Source organism: Sciurus carolinensis, chromosome 6, assembly GCF_902686445.1.
Source record: "Sciurus carolinensis chromosome 6, mSciCar1.2, whole genome shotgun sequence".
NCBI lineage: Eukaryota > Metazoa > Chordata > Mammalia > Rodentia > Sciuridae > Sciurus > Sciurus carolinensis.
The window spans coordinates 126,344,986-126,369,030 of NC_062218.1; the positions used below are offsets into that span (position 1 = coordinate 126,344,986).

The following is a 24,045-nucleotide window of genomic DNA, read 5'->3' on the forward strand; positions in this document are numbered from 1 at the left end:
TAATAAAACGGTGTTAAGTGACTCAGTTTTTTTAAATTTATACCTATCTAAAGCCAACCACTGTTAAGAGTTCTTCTTGGCGAGAAATTTTTGTTTTAAAAAAAAAATTATGCATGCTTTTAACTGGGAACTGGCCTCTGCCACAATCTTAGATTTTTTTTTTTTTCTTTCTTTCTTTTTTGGTACTGGGGATTGAACCCAGGGACATTTTACCACTGAGCTATATCCCTAGTCCTTTTTAAATTCTTTGTTATGAAACAAGGTCTTGATAAGTGGCTTAGGGCCTCTTCCCTAAGTTGCTGAAGCTGGCCTTAATCATGGCAATCCTCCTGTCTCAGCCTTCCAAATTGCTGGGATTACAGGTATGCTCCACTATGTCCAGCCACTTGTGAATCTTAAAAGGTAACCAGTAAGGTATTAGGGTTTAAGCCCACAAGGAGAAAGCTGCTGGTGTAGCTGATGGTGAGAGGATAATAGGAAACTTGGCTCTTTCAAAGATCAACTCATCCCTTTAGATTTACTTATGATGAAGCTGTTCTTGTATAATAACTCTTGGTGACTGGTTTTACCTCGAAGAAAATGGTCATATCATAGTGCCACCGACACCCATTTGCATTCCTCCACTGACTAGACTTAAAAATTACTCTATTTCTTTCACTGGAGATGTCTTCCCAGTTCTAAAACTAGGACCTGGGAAAGAGGACGTGTGAAAATGTCAGACTTCCCATCTTATGCTTCTTATAAAGATGAATTTATGCTAGAATAACATAAACACAGGGAAATGATGGTTCTTTCTTTTGTGTCATATGCCTTGCTTGGTAAGTGATTCGTGTTTGAGGCTTTACCAGATTGTTGAAGAGCAAATTCATGTGAAAATTTATGTTCTGTGGCTGTAGCGTTACCAGCTCGCCAAATATTATAGTGCCCCGATTAAAATGTAAATGGTGGTTACATTCATCAGACATTATCACGAGAGCTTCAACATCTGTTGAATAATTATTAATGGTGGCTGGAGCTGGTTGAATAAAAGAAGGTTCATTATACACAGTCAGGGGATCAATCCGTAAGTGGAGTTTTGGGAATAATGAGTGATAGGAAAGGAAGAGCTGGGTAAAGGAATCTGGTATCAGTAGGATAAGGAAGACAAAATACCTCTGCTTTGACTTTCTGTTGCAGCGTAACAGATTCACAAATACAAACTTCATGGCTACAAACAACGCCTGACTCCCCCCCAGGCTGACCAGGTGCACCGCTCCCACCTGCATCACACCAACTTTCAACAAGCAGGTGGAGCCTGGCCTTGTGGGAAACCAGTGAAGATTATGCATAGTCCTGACTTGATTATTTCAGCATACTGCCATTTATTTGGTACCAACAATGATTTTTAATTAACTAACTTTACTGCATTTTTAAACTACAACAGAAGGAGATATATCAAACAAGCTTATGGGCCCTTTTGAAATCAGTCGTTGTAATAGAGAACTTTTTTTTTATACTAGGGATTGAAGCCAGGGGCATTTAACCTACTCAGTTACATCCCCAGCCCTCTTTTGTATTTTATTTAGAAACAGGGTCTCACTGAATTGCTTAGGGCCTCAGTAAATTGCTGAGGCTGACTTTGAACTTGTGATCCCTCCTGCCTCAGCCTCCTGAGCCACTGGGATTACAGGCGTGTGCCACCGTACCCAGCGGTATTTCTAAGCTCTCTGTCCTTGGAAAGCAAGTCTGCTGGAATTTTCTATCTATTAGCTCTCAGGAAAAAAACACAGTTTTCATGAACTGACCTAGAGCTAGTGTTTCTCTTATCTGTCTGCTGCTTTCTGAGATAAAAATATGGTTTGCATGTATTTTCTTTGTTATGTTTCTCCCCCATCCTTTCTTACTCTACTTGGTGAAGTAAGCTAGCTGTTTGGCTTCTTAATGACATCTGTATTTCTCTTTGTTCAGCTTGCTTGATTTCTCCTGCCTTCCTCTTAGAGGAACCTGAGGAAAAATTTTGAAAGAGGATGGAAATACCTGAGTTCTGTTAGTTGTGACCAATCCACTGTGACCCTGAGAAAGGAGCATCACACACGTCTTAGCATGTCTTAAAAGGGCGTGGCACCAGCCCCCTTTTCAGCATGGTTGAGAGGGTTAACACATTAATGATGGCATTGCATTTTTCAAAAATCCAGTTCATAATGCTCTTGGCTTTGACAGCTGAGACTAATGCGATGATTAAAGATCAGTGGTCTCCATGGAGTAAGTGAAAACCCAGTGAAGAACATTAACAAAACCATAAAGCTCCTCAGCATCACCACATTGCACAGGGTTTTTCCAATAAGTACTCATGTTCTCAGGCCAGTCTGCCTCAAGGCTGACTCATGGCTTTATCCCTGGATTGCACCACTGGCAGGGATGAGCCCATTGAAATGAGGGTGTTGTTTGTTTTTATTAAACATTTTTGCATATAGGCAATTTCACCAGTTTTTGTGGCTAACACAAGTATTTATAGGGATTTTAAATTTGCTTCTTCAATATGATAGGAGAGCTAAGATCTGAAGAAGCTCAGAGTGTATTTTAAATACCAGAAGAATTGCAGGAAAAGCAAAATTTCATCATACCTAATCTCAATCTTTTGTTTTTTTTCTTTTCAAACTGAAAAGCCTATCGTTGCAGAAAAAAAAAAAAAAATACAGACTTTTAATGTTATTGACCTCCAGAAGTTCATGACAAACGAGATGCTGCAATAGTCGATTTTCTGGATTTGCTGCCCTGGATGTGGCACCAGTCAAAAATTGAATTTAGGCCAGGAGGAGGGAGAACCCTGGATGCAATTACCTGTAATTATGGAAAAAATCAGTAGCATGTTGTTTGAGACTATTTCTCATTTTGTTCAGCTGAAATTGTGTGGGGCATTTCGGTGCAACAGAGAGAAGAAAATAATACCTAACTTGAAAGTTTTGATAGAAGAAGTTGCCTTCAGTTGCTCCTGGAGGCTGCTAAGTAAGTTGTCACTGAATAATTGACTTTGACAGCTAAAGCTGGCCTAGTGGAAGCTGGAGGGCATGGGGAGGCTGGAGTTCCCCTGTTTGACACCCCCTTGTGTCTCCTTCCCTGATTGTGTCTTCAAGGGAACTTGAAAAGGAAGCTGGTTTTCCTAGCTCGAATTTGGCATCATCAGGCATAATATTCCTGTTCTCTGTAGTTCATCGGGGGCATCTCTGGGCACAAGACCAGGATGCCACTGGAGCATTTCAAGCAAATGATGAAGAAGAGATCAGCCCACAGGGAGCTGGGAAAGGAAGAAGCATAGAGGAGAAGGTTGTGACTCAATCCCTTGGTGACTTAAACAGGAATCAGGGAGTTTTTCAGAGGTTTCTGCTTGTTACCTGGGTTACAGTAAATAATCACTTTTAGTCTGTTTTCTTATCTACAAAATGGCTTTATTATTCAGGATATGCAGTGCTAACAACTCCAATTTTTCAATGACTTAAAATACCAAAGGTTCATTTCTAGGTTCTCACTAGGCACTTCCGGTAGTTATCAGGGGACTTTGTGCTACATTGTTCTCATTCAGGCTCCCAAGCTGATGGCCTGTACCACCTGGAGTGTCACTAATAGCTATGCCCTGGCAAAGGGAGCATGGTAAATCCTGCAGGATCTCTTGATGGTTTCCCACAAAAAAATGGTGTGTATTCACTCATACCACTTTGGTCCAAAAAAAGTTACAGAGTGTATTTAGCCTCAGAGGAGGGGAATTATAATTCCACCATGCAATGGAGGCAGCCAGAGTCTTGGCGAAGGCCGTGCTGTCTGCCACAGGGTACTGATGCTTACATGATGTGCACCCATGCAGTGTCACTGGTGAAGCCTAACTCACACAAGAAAATCACAGAAAGGAACACCATTCGTAAAAGTGTTCTGATCCTAGATTTATGAAAAAATAGATGAGTCTTTTATCATTTGTTTTAAAAGTATCTCATAACTTAGAAATTTAGAGGCATAACATCCCAAAACATGGGATATAGCAAAAAGCAACATTAAGAAGGAAGTTTATGGCAATAGCACTTAAATAAAGAAAAAACCACAAAAACCTCAAATAAACAATCTACCATTGTATCTACCATTTTGTCAATAAGAAAACAGACTAAAAGAATTAGAGAAACAAGAATTAACCAAAACCAAAATTAGTAGGAAGAGAAAAATAAAGATCAGAGCAGAAATAAGTGAAATAGAAACCAAAAGACAAAACAAAAGAGCAAAGAGCTGGTTCTTTGAAAATAAGCAAAATTGACAGACCCTTAGCTAGACTAAGAAAAAGAGAAAAGATTCAAATAAATAAAATCAGAAACAGCTGACACCACAGAACTACGAAGGATCATTAGAGATGATTATGAAATACTATCTGCCAACAAATTTGAGAACCTAGAAAAAGTGGACAAATTCATGGACATATACACTTTATCAAGACTGAATCATGAGTAAATAGAAAACCTTGAGCAGACCAATATTAAATAAAGAGACCAAATGAGTAATAAAAAGTCTCCAATCAAAGAAAAGCTGAGGACTAGATGGCTTCAGAGCTGAGTCTATACCAAACATTTTAACTAACGAACTAATACCAATTCTCCTTAAGTTATTCCAAAATACAGCCAAGGAAGGAATTCTTCCAAACACATTCTTATGCAGCATTACTCTGATAACAGAAATAAATTAGGATGAAAAGAAAGAAGGAAAGAAAAAATAAAAGAGAAAGGGAGGAAGGAAGGGAGGGAAGGGAAAGAAAAGGAAGGAAGAGGGCATGAAGTAGAATGAAAAAAGAGGGAGGAGAGAGGGAGGAAGGAAGAAAAGAAGAAAAAGTCATAAAAGTCATAGGCCAATATCCTTGATGAAGGTAGTTGCAAAAATATTAGTAAACGGAATCCAACAGTTTGTTAGTAATAAGAAGATTCTTCACTGTAATCAGGCAGGATTCATCCCAGGAATGCAAAGATAGGTAAACACATGGGAGTCAATAAACATGATACACTGCTTCAACAGAGTGAGGGACAAAATCATAGGACCTGAGGCTGCAGGTGGAGTTCAGTGGTCAGGTGCTATACCAGGATGTGCAAGGCCCTGAGTTTGATCCCCAGCAACTTGTGCACACACACACACACAAACACACATGCAGACATAGAATTATCTCAATAGATGCAGAAAATAAAATTCAGCATCATTTGATGATAATAGAAGGAACATAATATAATAGAGACCATGTATAGTAAGCCAGCAAATTATATTATGCTGAGTGGGGGAAGCTGAAATCTTTCTAAGATCTAGAACAAGACAAAAATGCCCATTTTCACTATTTTTATTTAATATAGTACCAAAAATCCTAGCTAGACCAATCAGGCAAGAAAAAGAAAAAGAACATTCCAAGCCAGGTGTAGTGGCCCGTGCCCATAGTCCCAGCACTTGATAGGTGGAAGTGGGAGAATCACTTGAGCCCAGGAATCAAGACCAGCCTACATATTAGGGAGACTTCACCTCAAAATAAAACAAGACACAGAAATTAGAAAAGAGGAAATCAAATTGTACCTGTTCACAAGATGACATCTTACATACACACAATCCCCAAAATTCCAACAAAAATCTGTTAAAACAATAAATGAATTAAGCAAACTTGCAGTATGCAAAATTAACATATACAAATCTGTACCATTGTAAACACCAATAGCAAATTACCTGAACTAGAAACCAAGAAAGCAGTCCCAATTATAATACCTGAAAATTAAATTCCTAGGAACAAACTTAACCAGAGGTAAAAGATCTCTACAATGAAAACTGTAAAGCACTAATGAAAGAAATTGAAGAAGGCACATAAAAATGGAAAGACACCCCTGTTCATGGATTTGAAGAATCTGTATTGTTAAAATGTCCATAGGACCCCAAATGATATACATATTCAGTGCAATCCTTATTAAAATACCAGTATCATTCTTTACAGAACTAGAATAACAATCATAAAAATTATATAGAATTGCAAAAATCCTTGAACAGCCAAAGCAATCTTGACTGGAAAGAACAAAAGATGAGGTACCTTGCTTCCAAATATACTGGAAAGCTATGGTAGTCAAAACAGCATGATAGTGTCCTAAAAATAGATAAACAGACCAATGGCACAGAATATGGAGCCTAGAAATAAGCCCATGCTTCTGCAGCCAACTGATTTTTGACAAAGGTGCGAAGAGCAAACCTTGGAGCAAGGACAGCCTTTTCAATAAATGTTGGTTATCAGAGGCTGGAGAGAGGAGAGAGGGGAGAAGGTTGAGCAGTAGAAACTAAGTTACATAGTAACTTAGGAGCAAGACCTTCTGGTGTGCTGTTACACCGTAGGATGACTAGATAACAGCAATGTACTAGCCATTTCAAAAAACATAGAAGAAAGGTGCTGGTGTAGTAGTGCATGCCTGTAATCCCAACTATGCAGGAGGCTGAGGCAGGAGGATCACAAGTTCAAGTCCAGCCTGGACAATTTAGTGAGATCCCATCTCAGACAAATAAAAAGGGTATGTAGCTAAATGGTAGAGCATCCAGGGGTTCAATCCCCAGGACTAAAAAAAAAAAAAAAAAAAAAAAAAAAAAAAGCCCTAGAAGAAAGGATCCTGAATGTTTCTATCATAAAGAAATGATAGATGTTTGAGGAAGGAAATATAAAATTTTTAAACTTCAAATTTTTTGGAAATGTTTACTCACAATTATAAAAATAAGCACTCCCTTTTCCTGTTTAGTTTTCGTTTTTGCATTACCTTTATGAATGAGGCTTTGCTGAAACACGTGCTACAGGTGACTCTTATGGAGGTGCAGCATTGAGCTTGGCCTAGCCAGTGTCCTTGTGAAATCACACACCATTCCAAGTTAAAAAAAAAAAAAAAAAAAAAAGCCCTCCCAGGGCGTGGAAACTCAGGGTGATAGGAGGTACAGAATCTGGCCTCACACTAACAGGCCAGTCCTGCCTGTGCAGGGTGTCACCAGTGCAGGGGAGGCCATGACTGCACGGAATGGCTTTGTCTGCCCTGGGTGCCACCCCCTCGTCTGCCCGTCTTCCTGAACTACACTGCCATGTTCCCAGGCTCGACTCACTCGCAGTTGGATGGGCTGTTAACAAGGGCGTTTTGTTGGGTCCTTTGGCTCCTGCAGGTGTCGGCTTGTTTCCTCCTACACGCTTGCCCTGTGGGAGTTGCTTGACTTTTCCCTGCACCACAACTTGGAGGTGCTTCCGGCCTTTTCACTAAGCTTTGAGATCAGTGCTCTGTTGAGGCACTGGCTGAATGCAGTTGAGTGTCAGCAAGAGGATGTCAGTTTGTACTGATGAAGCTTCAGCAGTCTTTCTCAGCCAGTCCTACGTCTATGGCTGGGAGTTTGTTTTGATAATGGTTTTCCAGTACTGTCTTTTCACTGAAGAAGGAATCTCTGCGTGTCATTCTGCCATCAGCTCTCCTTCCCACCCCACCATGATTATGGAATTTTTTAAGTCCACCTGGATAGTGTGACCACTGTATCCTGCGTAGCACCTGCCACAATCTCTTAGACATTATGGGAAATCAAATAGTATATATTTGCTGAAGAAGTATTATAGAGACTTTCTGCTTTTTAAAAAAAAATACTTATTGAAGCATAGAGGAATATAAGCCAGACTTCTTTGCCCTTAGCCAAAAGACATTTTTTCCCCAGTTTATTCTTGTTACTACTCCCAAATGAATCCTTGAGGTCCAAATACACATTGTGAATCTTTTCTTCTTTTATCTACAAGTGCTGCTCTGTTGCCTGAATCATCAGACTTCCTGTGGTCTCTTGTTTCTACATGTACCTTCCAGGCAGACTTTCCAGTTAGAGCAGGGACAAAGGCGATGCAAACCCAGATACCCTCATTCTCTATCTTGTCTCTGCAGCCTGGTGGTCCCCCTTCCCCAGGATCTCCTTTGGGCAGCCCACAGCAGTCCAGAGGGATGCTCAGGGTGCTGGTGGCTATCAGTTCATCATTTTTTTTAAAATATATATTAACACTTGCATGTCTTCATTGTTAAATGGGTTTTGCAATTTCTTGCCAGCCTAAGAGGTAGTAGTGGCCTGTTGACCAGTAAAGATTGTAAAGAAGGAAGAATAATGGGCATTAATGGAACATAGGAGCTCATTAACTTTGGGAGGGGAAGCATTTCACAGAGATATCTAGCCGTAGAACACTGAGTACAGAAAACCAATAACAATGGCAGTGTAGAAAGTGTCATAGCATAGACAAAATGCAGGTCAGGGAATGGACACTATCCTATGATTATTTTAAGATTTGGAACTGGGACCTTCATGAGAGTATCCACTCTATATATCTACATACACAACACACCCACACACACAAATTGTAGGATGAGAAAAAAGAATAATAGCAAGAATTCATAGATAAATATCTGTGGCAACCAAAAAGAACAATGTTCTGTTGTTAGTATGTTCCAGAGACGTACAGATTTTTTCATTTATTGACATAAACCGACTCGAGATACTACCATTTTGTGGATTTCTTTTGTTTCTTTTAATGTTTGGTGGATCACGGATGAAAAGGCTCTAAGTGCTTGGAGAGAGTATCTGTGGCCTGTATTCTGTTAGGAAAGCTTCCATGTAGATGTGACTTTTGGCGGGAGTTGGGGGGTGAGGGGTGCGCAGGTATCCTGGGGACTGAACACAGGGCTCATGCATGCCAAGGGTGCACTGTACCACTGAGCTGAACTCCCAGTCCTGTGGAAGTGGTCTTGACTCTATTTTCATCCTTACCTCTGGTCCCACTTAATGTGCTATGAACATAACCTTGAGTGAAGGTTATTTGATGATTTAGGCTGTCACTAGAAATAGTCATCCACATCAGCATTTTTATTTTTAAAGCAAATGCCCCAAAAAAGTCTATGATACAACATTTAACAACTTATTCCCTCTGATCTTTTCTCTAGAGCTCTCAGTAATGCCCCAGGAAGTTACATTCATACCAATCAAGTTCACAGGTTTGGTCCCTGCCATGATTCAAAGCAATGTGCTTGTCAGATGTCTTAATTGAGTTCTTCCGGTTTTGTATTGAGTTAGGCTGAGTATAGTTTTTGTCTTTGCCCTGGGTTATACCATTGTAAACTTAGTAGATTTAGGGAGGTGGAAGGACATCAGAGGTAACGGGTAAGCAGTCTTACCCTTTCCCTGCCTGCCACCAGGCTTAAAATGCAAAACTGGCAAGCACATATGGCTCTTGGCATTAGGAAAAATCTTGTTGAAAATGAAATTAAAATTCCTCTGCTGGACAGGAAATTAATCAGGGATGAGTGTGGTGCTCAGGCACACAAACTAGACCACTTACTCCATCACTGAGGAGCATTTTATTGTGAAAGAGATTAACTGCACAGTGAGGGGTAAAGGTTGAAGAGGGCAGAGGAAAATCAAAGAGGTGAGCAGGTTCCTTAGGATTTCAACTCCGTCTACAAAAATGTGTTCACAGCATCTGCTACCTTAGTCTATCAAACCTGAGCAAGGGAAATGCCTCAGCCTTTTTTGTCATTGTTTCTACAGAGTAGCCTCCATGACAGTGAGGTAGAATGGAACTTGTTCATTCTCTAACACTGCTAGATGTCCCACAGTATGCTGGGCCACATGCCAGGACTAGGGCTAAATGACAAAAGCACATAGTCCCTGCCTTTTGAGAGCTTCTGGTCTGGGAGGAAAGGATATTGGAAAGCATGAAATTCACAGGTTATCCAACCAGATAAGACACTGTGATAGCACAGGGTTATTTGGTTGAAAATTAGCTGAAACATACCCTGATCAGCTTGAATAAAAAAGGGTTGAATTGGTAAAAGGGACACTGAACAACCATGAAGTAATGCATGGGAACTCAGAGATAGTCTTCACAGGCTGTTGATGAATCAGTGCCTTGCAATTTGAGGTCCATTTGCTCAAGATTCAAATTCCCAGAGAAGATATCTGCTGAATCCAGCTTGGGCCACTTGCTGAGGCACTGTTTTCCAAAGAGTGCTAGAAAGGCAGAGCCTTAGGTGTCCTCTTGGGACATTGTAAAATTTAGCTGCTGATCCATCTACTAAGTTGCTGGCCAATGAGCAGGACACAGAATGTAGACTCACTTGTTCACTGAAAGGTGTGTCACGTCGTCAACACTTCTCTCCTGTTCTTGGTTCCAGTGTGAGCAGTCGCACCTCATGAGAGAGCATGAGGATGTCCAGGAGCGAACCACGCTGCGGTATGAGGAACGCATCACAGAACTCCACAGCATCATTGCTGAGCTCAATAAGAAGATAGACCGCTTGCAAGGCACCACCATCAGGTACTGGGGCTCCAGGCTTTGTTTTCTCTGCACCCCTCTGTGCTGTTACTTGGGTATGGGAGCTGAAGGAGCCCCTGTGATTATGGTTACTGATGCTTTCTTTGTAACTAAGACTTTCACAGTTTATGAAACACCTTCTCTTTGCTTTGTTAAAAAGAACTTTTACCTCCATTATTCTTTTCTGATTCGAATCCTTGCAGTAACCCTGGAAGGTAGACTGGGTGGGCGGTATAAGACTCAGTTTATTGATAAGGGCACAGAATCAGAAAGTGAGTGATATGTTTTATTAGTGAGTCCCAAGTGGAGCCCCCTCTATCTTAGAGAAGTGCTGGTGTTCCCAGAACCTCACCAGGTCTTTTTATTTTCCAGATGTATAGACTGCGTGCCTCCCTCAGAGATTTTGAGAGATTCATGAAGCCACCCATCGTGGCTTACATCTAAGCATTATGTAGGCTTCTAGATAATCTATTAATATTTTGAGCTTATCCCAGGTTGTTAATCAGCATTGTCTTATCCTCTTACAGACTCGTCAATCCATCATTTTAACTGCTGAGAAAGCTGGGCCTTAAAATATCACTGCTTTGCAGTTACACTCAGCAGTGGCTAGAGGTGGAGTCAGAACCCAGAATATCTCTGCCTTTACTTAATTTTCTTTCCATAAAGTTACTCAGGGATTCTACCTCTCTTGCTGATCCATCCATTGGCTCCTAAGTCTCCAACACACAGTGCTTTAGTTGGTTGTGTCTGCTCTGTTGTTCAGGGGACTTGCTAAGTGACTTAACTGAACCAAGGATGAGAATTTTTCTGGAGGTGCTCAGGGAACACTGAGGAAAGCCCCTACTGTTTTGGAGAAAGGTGCTCTGCTCACTGAATGCTTATACAAACCATAATTAAAAGAGTCTTAGAGGCAGCTGCTCTCAATTCTCCCTCTAGAAATTCTGGGTCAGGGGAAACTTTGGGTACATATTTTTCCAACTTGGAGAGTCCCAGTAATGATGGGGCTTCTTGATGAGGGTACCAAGGGGCATCTGTTTCCTGGGCAAAATTGTGGAAAAATTTGCACTGGGTTGGAGCCACACAATAAATTTCATATTCTAATTTAGAACTTCAAGGCTTTTAAATTGTATCCTGGTCTTCAGAGTGATTGTAGGTTAGAAATACATGAGCAGAGAAGAATTTTCAACCGAAAGAAATGATTATAGCAGCTTTAAAGGAGCCTAACAGAGGACACTGGCAAATTTGTAATTTCCATGAAAATATGTTGCACTTTTAAACACTTGAGAAGGTGAAAGCAAATGGACTTAGTGAGTTGTGAAAAAAATGCCTCACACATCACCTGGAACACTCAATTTCAAGATGTGTAAATGGAATATAATGGCCAAACTGCTATCCTTAAAATACAGTGAACTGCTTGGCCATAAACATTTATTGATGCCTCTTATTTAAAGGAAGAGTGCACCTATGCAGATGTCACATTAAATTCTGCTGGTTTTCATTATGTAAATGATCTGGCTTCTCCTTGAAGAGACTCTCTGCAAGGTTGTAAGGGTCACAAACATGTGGGTCAGTGATACAAGGCACTTCCTGTCCTCTGAGCTCTAGAGGCCAAGGTCATCTCCCCAGCCTTCAGCACCCCAATGAATTTGTTTGGTCTCATCTTCCAATATGCTGGGGTAGCCCCAGTGCAGCAGGAGCAGGCACCTTGGGTGAATGCTAATTCCCCTTGCATATCCAACGTCCAGAGAATTGCTCAGGTCCTTCTGATTTATGAAGGCATATTAGTCTGCTCATGTTGCCATGACAAAATTCCTTAGACTGGGTGGTTTAAACCACAGAACTCACTTTTCTCACAGTTCTGGAGGCTGAAAAGTTCAAGTTGCCAGCTAATTTGATTCCCCAGTGAGGGCTCTTTCTGATGGTCCTTACTTTTGTATCCAAGGGCCAAGAGGAAATAGAAGTAGCTCTTCTTATTCATATACCTAAAAACCCACTTTGAAAAAATCACTGCTCATTCTTGCACCTTTGAGCTCTGCTAATTTACAAGTCTCCATTCCCAAGGGAGCAATGCCTCCAGCAGAGAATATGATTATGGTTCTATTAACTGCCACCTGGTCCTTTGGAGTATCTCCTGCCACTGAGCCAACAAGCAAAGAATATGGTTATTCTGCCAGGGCTAAATATTAAGGGAGAAATTGAGTTGTTACTATACTGTAGGACAGTGAGAAATGTGGGGTTTTCTAGGAAGTCCCCCAGAAACTGTCTAGTGGCAAAAGCTAGTAGATTAGAGCAACCCAACACAGGGCTATGCCCCTCAGGAATAAAAATTTTGGATTACCTCACCATGTAAAGAACTAAATCTAACAAGTTGAAATGCTGACTAAGCACAAAGGAAATAGGTTTTCCTAGTAGAAGGAAATGATAACAACTGTAGCCTTATGTCCAGTTATAGAAAAGATGGCTAAGCTGTGCACATCTTCTTGCTCATTCACATGTGTATTCATTTCCTTTTCTTTGTTCCCACTGATATTTTACATAGGGCAAATTGGTACTAGTGAAACTTAAATTTGGTGGTTAGATTAGATGATATCTAGGTAGGTTTTTCATTGAACTAGAAGAGGCAAAAGATTACCTAACAGTGGATACAGTAACTGATGGTACTTTGGGTCTTGCTTTCTGAGAAAAAGCTTGAGCCCACTTATCCTGAGTTGAGGGAGAGTAGTAGAAGATTGGTGTCATTTTGATTGCATTTGGGAATTTTAGTGTGGCCCAGCGGACGTGTATGGACAGTTACTGAGGGTAGACTATAATGAATATCTTTTGGCCCTTGATACCATTCCCATCCCTCTCTCATTTCTCCAGAATCAAAAGGATCTGGGACCCTGAGGCCACCCCTTACCATCTGGGTTGTGGATATAGTTTTGGTTCAGCCAATGAGATACACTCACATGGGTCTGGAAGGTAGAAGGGAGGTGAGATCTGTTCTCCGACACTCACGTGGGTCTAGAAAGTCTTAGAAGGGAGGTGAGATCTGTTCTCCGTCAGCATGCTGGTGCAGTTGTCATGCAGGCTGCCATGCAAGGCTGGCATAAGGTCCTGCTTTGCAGCCAGACCCTGGAGCTGTGGGAAGGTGTGAAGGCAGCAGCATTCCCTGATTTCTGAGGGGACCACAGCTGTGACAGTGTCTGACAACTCCTGGTGGCCTCCACCCATCTTCGCTTCTCCAGCCTTCCAACAGTTCTGCAGACACAGCACTACCTAAAGTCACTGCGTTCTATTTGAACCAGTCCATGCAGTTTGTTTTCCTAACTGAACCCTGCCTAATGCATCCTAGACCCCATCTCCTAGACATAAACCCTCAATGTTCTATTTGTGTGGCCTTCCAAAAACTTGTATTTGTGAATATTTTAAACAAATCAGATCATACAATCCGCACTGTTTTGTAATATGTGCTTTTTCACTTACCCAGGAATGACTTTTAAAAAATGTTTCTTTGACTTGGGAAGATTATATAATGGCAGAGAGAAAATGGAAAAAAAATACACCAATAAAACTCACTTTGAATCTGAAAAGAGAAAAAGATGTCTAAGCAAATTCAACATGAGATCTTTTCTTTCCCAAGAAGATTATTTTCTTTTCCCATAAGCTACTCTCATAACATCAGCCTTTCACCCCCAGCTCCCTTGACTAGTCCTTGCTCTATGCTTCATTTTGCATCAGCTCACTTAGCTCCCCTTCTGACCCTGACAGTTTCCCTTTACTATAGTCTGTATTATGCCCCTCCCCCATCCATCTGTTCATCACCAATATGACGTCTTTGGAAACGGCCTCTGGGGGCTGTCTAGGGTTAGATGAGCTCATAAGGGTGGAACCCCACCATGAGATATTGCCCTCATAAGAAGAGATAATGGACAAGAATTCCAGTATTTTTTCCAACCCTCTACCATACTAGATACTTTCTAAACATTAAATTTTTTCAAAAACTAAAGGTAACAAACAATGACATCTCATTTTTGTGCTGTGTTTCATGTTTGAGAGTTATATGTTAGGAATTTTGCTCCTTTCTTCTGTTTGTGTTTAACTTTATTATCTACTATGTGCCACCAACTTGGAAAGTATTTAAATATGTAGTAAGTAATGCTTACAATGAAGAAAAAGAAGAAGAGATACTGGAGAGCCAGTGCTGCTTCTCTCTCTCCCTGCTGAGGACACAGAGAAGGCCACCATCTGAGAGTCACAAAGACAGCCCTCTCTAGAAACTGACCATAGTGACATCTGGTCTTGTACTTCCCGGCCTCCAGAACTGTGAAAATAAATTTCTGTTTTTAAGCTACTTAGTCAATGCCATTTTGTTTGGGTGGCCTGACCACTGGTAGTCCCGCACGCACTTTTCCCCCTTCTTTTTTTTTTTTTTTTTTTTTTTTTTTGCGGTGCTAGGGATCGAACCCAGGGCCTTGTGCTTGCAAGACAAGCACTCTACCAACTGAGCTATCTCCCCAGCCCTCCCCGCCTTCTTTTTCTGGTGTTAGGGATTGAACCCTGGGCCTCATGCCTGCTAAACACATGTTCTTACCACTGAGCTACCACTTATCCCCTACCCCCATCCACTTATAATCTTAACTGGAAAATCCAGCATCTTTTTCTTGCTATTGGTCCTTTTCTATAACATTTGATCAGAGTCTTCCTTCCTTCCTGATGTGCTCTTTAAACATCTAGGACCCTGCCATTCCTGGGTCTCCTGTTTCTCCCCTGAGATCCAAACTCTACCTCGGCCTTTATCCTGGGCTCACTCTCCCCAGCACCTTTCAAACTGACAGCAACCCCAAACCAATGATGGGTGTGCTGTATCTCAAACACAGTGTAACCCAAACCTCTTCATGTCCCGGCAAAACATGTTGTTCTGATTAATTTATGACCTGGAAAGTCAAATATGATGAAATCAAAATAAAACCCAGAAAGATACATTTCTTCCTCCCTGTCTTCTTATGTGGTATGCATAAACCTTTGTTCAACATGTGCAAGTTCTTGTATACAGATCTTGTATCAGATCTTGTTGAGACAAGGATGGGTTATTATGTTTGTGGAAGAGCATGTCAAAATCCCATTTGTTCAGTTATTCACCAGACAGCTCCTGGATGAGTCTGACCACCCTCTGTGCTGTATGGAAAAGTAAGAGGAGGTTGAACTAAAGGAAAAATCAAGACTTCACTCCTTACTTATTTCCACCATAGATTTTTAAGAGAGAGGTGAAAGGAATATATTGCCTACCTATCTCTAAAAAAAAAAACTTTATCAAAAGAATGCCAATCATTTCAGTGCAAGTCTGTCTTAAATTGTAGAAAAATAGTGTTTATTTGTGTTTTAACAAATAAACCCCTCTAGGTTAGGTAAACTGGGTTCACTAGCCACAATTGACTGACAGCTGCCAAGGCAGGTGGATGACCATCTGGGTCTTCTTCCCAATTCGTTCCAACCCAGTAACAGGCATAAATGTGCATTGCAAAATAAAGTAGATAGAAGGACAATTAATGATGTGATGTTTTGTTAAATGCTGCTGACTCCAGAGTCCTTCAGCTTGAAGTCTGGAATTTATAAGCATGGCACTTTTATTGACTTTTCCCCTGTTCGTTTCACCCCTCACCAATAAGAAGGAATCTTTTGAAATATGGAAAAACAAGTCTTTTTCCTAGGCCACAATATTAGATTGCTGTTTCATGGGTACCAAACTTAGGAATTAAGCTGTACTACTGACTGATTGCATAATGATATGTAAAGTTGCTTCACTTCTCAAAACTTGGGTTGTCTTATTTTTTAAATGAAGGTATCGATCTTGGCTTAACTGGTCTTTAAGATTCCTTGTGGTTTGTCAGCCTGTGACTTTTCTGTCTGCCGGTCATCACATAGGCATGTACACAGTCTAGACTCTGCCTCCTTAGGAGAATTTGTTGTGTTTTTCTCTTTAAACTAGTAGCAAGCATTAATCATTACATGTCTAAATAAAGCAACTTGGAAGCCCTTCACAAATGCTTCTAAGTCAATGAAATCATGTGCATTTAGAATCCCATGAGATGATCCTTTAAGTTCCAGAAAACACTTGAGAACTTTGTAATTCCATCATTATGAAACATCCACTATGGAGTATAATTATCAACATTTCTCAGTTTATTTAGGCTTTTGTTATTGTATCTTAAAATTGTCACTTTTTGGACTTTTCCTCATTTTTCTCTTTTTAATCACTAGAGCTAGCAGTGGATATTTTGGGGGGGGAGGCATCCCCCCAAATCCCCACCTGGAAATAAGTTATTCTTTGATGTGTATACAGCAAAAATAAAGAGTCATTTAATGGATATTATCTTTTTTAATTGGTGCATAATTATACATAATAGTGGGATTCATTATGCCATATTCTTAGGTGCATTTGACATAATTGGAACAATAAAGTCATTTTGAGAGGCTGATGCTATGTCCTTACCAAGGCACCTTCCCTGGTAAGTGACTCAAGTTTGTGCAAAAGAGCCCTTGAACACACAACTCAGGATCTTGTCTTTGTACCATGAACCAGTAGAGTACTTTTGATCTATTCCTTTGCTCTTGATAGACTGTTGTTCTTAAATGGTAGAGAAAACCTCCCATCCCCAGTCTGGTGTGTCTACCATAATCACAAATTGTCAATTTACAAAGAGCCCTGAGAGAATACGTTTTTGTCATTTTCCTGTCCCAGATTCCAACCTCCTTTCAAGATGTTGATAGGTGGGGCTGGGGCTATAACTCAGTGGCAGAGCACTTGCCTAGCATGTATGAGGCCCTAGGTTTGATTCTTTGCACCGCATAAAAATAAACACAAAATAAAGGCATGCTTTCTATACACAACTACAAAAAAATAATTTAAAAAAAGATGCTGATAGGTGATGATAGAGATGTGCAACTCCATGATGTTCTGCCAAAGTTGGTGGGTGAAACAATGGGGCTGCCCACATCTTCTTATATTTAGGCTCAGTTGAACCTATTTTGTATCTCATTCTTTGTACCACAAAACCTCCTCTGATCTTTTTGCAAGGTGGCTTTCCACCTCTTAATTATGATTTTCTTTGTCTGCGCGTGATGTTTTTGTTCCAGAGTACTTATTATGATTATCATAGGACATATTCTCACCTGGGATCAGATATGTTCAGCCTAGCCCCTCCTGTGTAGTCAAAGATACAGAGATTCTGCTCATACTTCCTTCTCTTCATTTTATATGCTTCCATACAAAACCTTGGCAACATTCACTACTTCCTCTGAATTCCTAGACTTCCCACACTGTAATTTCATTTCTACCATCTCACTCTGCTCATTTTCCTCCTCCAGTTCTCCTTTTGATCAAAATGCCCTCTTGACTACTGCCTTTCCGCCTCAGGCCCCCTTTCTGGGCCCCATTTTGGTTGCAGCCACACCAATCACCTTGCTCCTCACCAAACTCCAGTCACTCACAGCTCCTCTGAGCCTTTGCATGTGTTATGCTGCCCTTGTAACCTGCTTCAAATGTCTTCACCTCAAGAATCAGCTGGCGGGCTGGGTTGTGGCTCAGTGGCAGAGTGCTTACCTACCACATGTGAGGCACTGGGTTTGAGCCTCAGCAATACATCGAAATAAATTAATTAATTAAATAAAGGTTTTTTTAAAAAAGGAAAAAGAATCATCTAGAGTGCTGCTTCATCTGGGAAGTCCTCCCTGGCCCCTACCTGCTGGCAGCCCCACATGCCCCTTCTGTGTTCACCCCCAGCAGCCCTCTGAGGTTAGAATTGATTGCAAACCTATTTGTCTTCTTCCAGACAGTCTTTGCTTTCCTATACTTGAATGGATATCCTTAGTTTGTATTTCATGTCACCGAAGTCACCTGCCTGCAGTGACTTCACCAGGGTGGTGTTATTCTCGCTCTGACCATACTCTGACCTCGAGGGAATAGTGCTACAATGGCGACTTCCTTCCTCCACCCCTTCCCTATTTGCTCTTTTGTAAAGTTCATCCCAGTAATCCCTAGAAGTAATTTAGCACAAAGCAAGAGATTTGGCAGGAAGAGTATGTTTCGGAATTTGCCAAGCCGGGACGGTTTAAGGTGTCTATTAAAGAGTTTTGCAAATGCCATTTATTCCAGAGGAGCAGCAACAGCATTTATCACTCACTTTCTTGGCTATAAAACAGTCTCAGTGAAGCAGAAGCTGATTACATTGGCCATGTAATAAAGGTAATTTATTCATCATACACAATCTCCTATTAAATAAATCAGAATCTTAAGTGGTGACTTGAAAGGAGAGCTGACATATCAGTGCACAAACAGTTGTCCTCTAGACCAAAAAGGTGATTCCAAAGAGTACTTTTTAATTGTTTTCTTTCCTAAACCTAATTATTGTTGACTTCTGAAGATGTCTAATAATAGACTTGCTCATACAACATTATTAACCTTTATCTTTTTGCCTTCACCACCCCCATTCGAATTCATACTTGGCATGGCTAGGGGCTTTACATCTATTTAAAGTCTTCCTAGTTTTCTGAATAGCTCTTATTTAAAATGCTTTATGAAGCAGGGACTCTTTGATAAGCAACTGAATCTCTTTCCCAGAACATTGATTTCTTGAGAGAATCAAGAACTTTGGCAAACTCTTCCCATTCCTCTGACTTGTAGATGCCTCTTCCTCAAGGCTCAGAGGCGACTACTCACCATCTTGGTCTAGACCAAACTCCAGACTGTCGACTTTCTATACACCCCTTCTGCATTCGTGGCTACTCAAAAGGATGGATTTCTTCTCTTCCTAGCTTTCTTCACAGGCACCCTCTCCCTGGGACTGAGCAGACACCAGTGGGCCTTCCCCTTCCACAGTTATATCCATGATGATGTTCTCTCCCACGACCGTTGCAAAATAAACACTTTAAAGAGAGTCCCTTTTGCTTTCTCCACCCCAGTACCCAGTGCGTATGTGGAAATGGTGGTAGTGGAATATAGAGAGGGCATCATGTGTGCTTTTTTTTTTTTTTTCCATATGTTGATGGACCTTTATTTTATTCATTTACTTATACGTGGTGCTGAGACTCAAACGCAGTGCCTCACGCATGCTAGGCAAGTGCTCTACCACGGAGCCACAACCCCAGCCCTGTGCTTTCAAACACACACTAGAAGTCTGAGTTTTCTCACCTTGCTAATAGTGCAATTCAGAGACCAGAAGTTGAAGGATCTGTGAGGGGCTGAGAAGAAGTGGGCGTGCACATGCACATGTTCTTGGATAGGCAGAATTAATATTGTCAAAATAGTCATACTACCAAAAGTGCTATACAGATTCAATGCAATTCCAATTAAAATCCCAATGATTACCTTACAGAAATAGAGCAAGCAATCATGAAATTCATCTGGAAGAATAAGAAACCCAGAATAGCTAAAGCAGTCCTTCACAGGAAAAATGAAGCTGGGGGTATTGCAATACCAGAACTTCAACTATACTACAAAGCAATAGTAACAAAAATGGCATGGTATTGGTACCAAAATAGACAGGTAGATCAATGGTACAGAATAGAGGACACGGACACAAACCCAAATAAATACAATTTTCTCATACTAGACAAAGGTGCCAAAAACATGTAATGGAGAAAAGATAGCCTCTTCAACAAATGGTGCTGCGAAAATTGGAAATCCATATGCAACAGAATGAAACTAAACCCGTATCTCTCACTGTGCACGAAACTCAACTGAAAATGGATTAAGGACCTCGGAATCAGACCAGAGACCCTGCAGATTATAGAAGAAAAAGTAGGTCCAGATCTTCAACATGTCGGCTTAGGATCAGACTTCCTCAACAGGACTCCCATAGCACAAGAAATAAAAGCAAGAATCAACAACTGGGATAGATTCAAACTAAAAAGCTTTCTCTCAGCAAAGGAAACTATCAGCAATGCAAAGAAAGAGCCTACAGAGCGGGAAAAAATCTTTGCCAATCATACTTCAGATAGAGCACTAATCTCCAGAATCTATAAAGAACTCAAAAAACTCTACACCAAGAATACAAATAACCCAATTGATAAATGGGCTAAGGAAATGAACGGACGCTTCACAGAAGAAGATCTGCAAGCAATCAACAAACATACGAAAAAATGTTCAACATCTCTAGTAATAAGAGAAATGCAAATCAAAACCACCCTAACATTCCATCTCACCCCAATTAGAATGGCAATTATCAAGAATACAAGCAACAACAGGTGTTGGTGAGGATGTGGGGAAAAAGGTACACTCATACATTGCTGGTGGGGCTTCAAATTAGTGCAACCACTCTGGAAAGCAGTGTGGAGACTCCTTAGAAAACTTGGAATGGAAACACCATTTGACCCAGCTATCCCACTCCTTGGCCTATACCCAAAGGACTTAAAATCAGTATACTACAGAGATACAGCCACATCAATGTTCATAGCTGCTCAATTCACAATAGCCATATTGTGGAACCAACCTAAATGCCCTTCAATTGATGAATGGATAAAGAAACTGTGATATATATACACACATACACAATGGAATATTACTCAGCCATAAAGAATGATAAAATTATGGCATTTATAGGCAAATGTATGCAATTGGAGAATATCATGCTAAGTGAGATAATCTCAAAAAAACAATCTCAAAAAAACAAAGGTTGAATGATCTCTCTGATAAGCGGATGATGACATATAATGGGGGGTGGGAGGGGTTAGTGTTAGGGTTAGGGATGGGGGCAAGAATGGAGGAAGAAAGGACTGTATAGAGGGAAAAGAAGCGTGGGAGGGGTGGGGCGAAGGGAAAAAATAACAGAATGAATCAAACAACATTACCCTATGTAAATTTATGATTACACAAATGTACAAACAGAGAAACAACATGTATCCCATTTGTTTAAAAAAAAAAAAAAGAAACAGGGCTGCTTTTCAGCATTGCCTTTCTGTTAGCAAATGCAAGGGAAAAGAACACCACATGGTATTCTTTCACTCACTCTTGCCACTTTTCTCCTTACCTATTCCCTTTTTTGTTCCCTAACTCCGCCTACCTTCTATGGGAAACGTACCTATGGTACTTTTTAGATGTGCTCATCTGTACTTCTCTCAGAAGGTCCAATTTGCTCTGCATACATGAATTGATGGTTTCTCAGTCACTCTGACCCCCGCATATCCCTGTGTCCTCTTCCAAGAAGGAAGCTCCCAGTGGGACCTTCCAGCTGCTGCTGTGTTGCTGTTCATCAGACTCTTAATTTTGCTTACTCTAGCATTCATGCTAATAGTTAATTTTTACCTTGGAATTTGAGGGGGGTGAAGAAATCTAGTCTCTTTGGGGAATCTTTGAAGAGGGAAGTTTCTAGTGGGCTGATAGACAATTTTGTTGTGAACATGATATGTAGGTGAGCACAGAAGCAATCTTCCAATTTCACACACTGACTGACCACAGATATGGCCATCTCTTTGGCCTGAAAGGAATCCTGGTTTCTATGCACTGGGTAAGAGATCTTTCTCCTTTCTGCATGTCTTTGTCTTATCCTTTTTTTTCTTTGTTTTTTTGTTTTGTTTTTTTTTAATACTATTTTCTTTCATTTTTAGTTGTCAATGGATCTTTTATTTTATTTTATTTATATGTGGTGCTATCAAACCCAGGGCCTCACACATGCCAGGCAAGTGCTCTACCACTGAGCCACAACTCCAGCCCCCCCGACTTATCCTTAAAAGACATACTCTTGGGCTGGGGATATAGCTCAGTTGGTAGAGTGCTTGCCTCTTAGGCACAAGGCCCTGGGTTCAAATCCCCAGCACCGCAAAAAAAAAAAAAAAAAAAAAGACATATTCTAGGGACTTGGCTTACATACCCTATTGGTGGTGACTGACTCTCCTTTTTTCTCAGGGAGGAAGATGAATACTCAGAACTGCGATCTGAGCTCAGCCAGAGTCAACACGAAGTCAACGAGGACTCTCGAAGCATGGACCAAGACCAGACCTCTGTCTCCATCCCTGAAAACCAGTCCACCATGGTCACTGCTGACATGGGTGAGTCTTCCTGCCCCTACCACCACACCAGAGTTTGGTTTCTGAATTGTGAAAGGAATCTGAGAAACACAGGGCTGCCTGAGTTAAAATTTAATTACCCAAGGAGTTTGGTGAATAGATGAAGACATCTCTATTTCAGTCCCTTACTCACTACTTTGTTGGCCAAAATGCAACTGAAGAGCTGAATTAGCCTTCTGCCCTAAGGATTGTGATTCAAACATATGTCACCTTGGTTTGAAAATTCTAGAAACAGGGAACCCATTCAAAAGGCTACTGAAGTGTTCCAAGTTATAGTTGTATCTGAACTATGATTGTGTGAGTAGGAAGGAGGGACAGGGGTGGCAGCACTTTGCAGTGGAAGAAACCCAGCAGGTCTCAGCAACTCTTGGGTAAGAAGGAACAATCCAAAATTATTTTAGCACATTGATCCTAAGTGACTCAGAGGATAGTCATGTTCCTTTGTTAAGGAAGTCAGGTTGAGAAATTAGTTGAGAAATGGTCACATTATATTTCATATTGTAGAGAAATGTCCATGTGGAAGTATCTGGCACATCAAGTTTTAAACCATAGGTTATGACCCTCTATTGGGTCCTGAAATTATATGAAAAACAAGGTCTTATGAAAATGAAAACAGAGAGACAGGATTATTTCTTGAAACTTGTTTGTTGCATCTGTTTATGTAGTAAGTTGCTAAATGAAATGTTCTGAGTTGTAGTCAAAATGTTGTACAACACTGGTCCATCCAGAAATGCCTGCCTGGATGTTTGGAGAGAGATTGAAGTTGAAGGTAGAGGCTTTGAAGTCTTCTGAGCTAAAGCAATCCCATGGTTGAAAGGGTGTGGAGCCAAAAGAGGGAGGCACCCCATATCTTAGGAAACATTCACAAGTAGGGGGGAGATGGAAGAAGAATCAGAAGGAAGAAAAGTATAGTGAGTTTCATAAGACTTAAAATTAATTGGGGAGGTGGGCATGGTGGTGCACATCAGTAGTCCCAGTGGCTTCATAGGCTGAGTCAGGAAGATTGTGAGTTCAAAGCCAGCCTCAGCAATTTAGCGAGACCCTAAGCAACTCAGCAAAACCCTGTCTCTAAATAAGAAATACAAAATAGGGCTGGGAATATGGCTCAGTGGTTGAATGCCCCTGAGTTAAATCCCTGGCACAAAAAAGAAAAAAGAAAAAGAAAAAAATATATATATATATGAATGAATGAGATTTTATCTAAATAATATACTTTTAGGTTTCATTATCAACTTAAACATGTGTGATAACATCACAGTACCATGTGAGTGTATCAGTTGATTCAGTTTAGGCTTTCTCTGGAAAGTGACATGTGAGCTGAGATGCAGAGGATTAGTGGAAATTAAGCAGGTAAAGGAGTGCATTCAAGTGGGGGAAAGACCATTGAGGTCAGGTGGGCTGAGCACACAGAGCAGGTAGTGTAGACCCCATTAGAAAGTCTGGCTTTATCCAGAGACCCACCAGAAAGACTGAAAGTTGTCAATAGTGGCTGAAGGGGGTCATATGATAAGATTTATATTTCTTAATCAGTCCCACTTCAGTATGGAAAAAGAGTCCATAGATCAAGGTGAGTCAGGGAGGTTAGCTACAAAACTATTCAAAAATCTCGCTGGGCAAAATTATTGCTAGGACTAGTGTGGTGACAGTTGAGATGTAAAAAGGAAATGGGTATG

The 24,045-nt window shown here is 40.7% G+C and overlaps 1 protein-coding gene across 3 annotated transcripts in view; it reads left to right on the forward strand.

The window, feature by feature from the left end:
• The window catches only part of Mcc (MCC regulator of WNT signaling pathway), a 463,169-nt gene that overhangs the window by 350,265 nt on the left and 88,859 nt on the right, over positions 1–24,045 (forward strand). For all 3 annotated transcript variants that reach the window (XM_047556679.1, XM_047556680.1, XM_047556681.1), the window contains 2 exons: positions 10,191–10,333; positions 22,212–22,354. In XM_047556679.1, the coding sequence (XP_047412635.1) occupies positions 10,191–10,333; positions 22,212–22,354 (286 nt within the window). The remainder of the gene's footprint in view (positions 1–10,190; positions 10,334–22,211; positions 22,355–24,045) is intronic.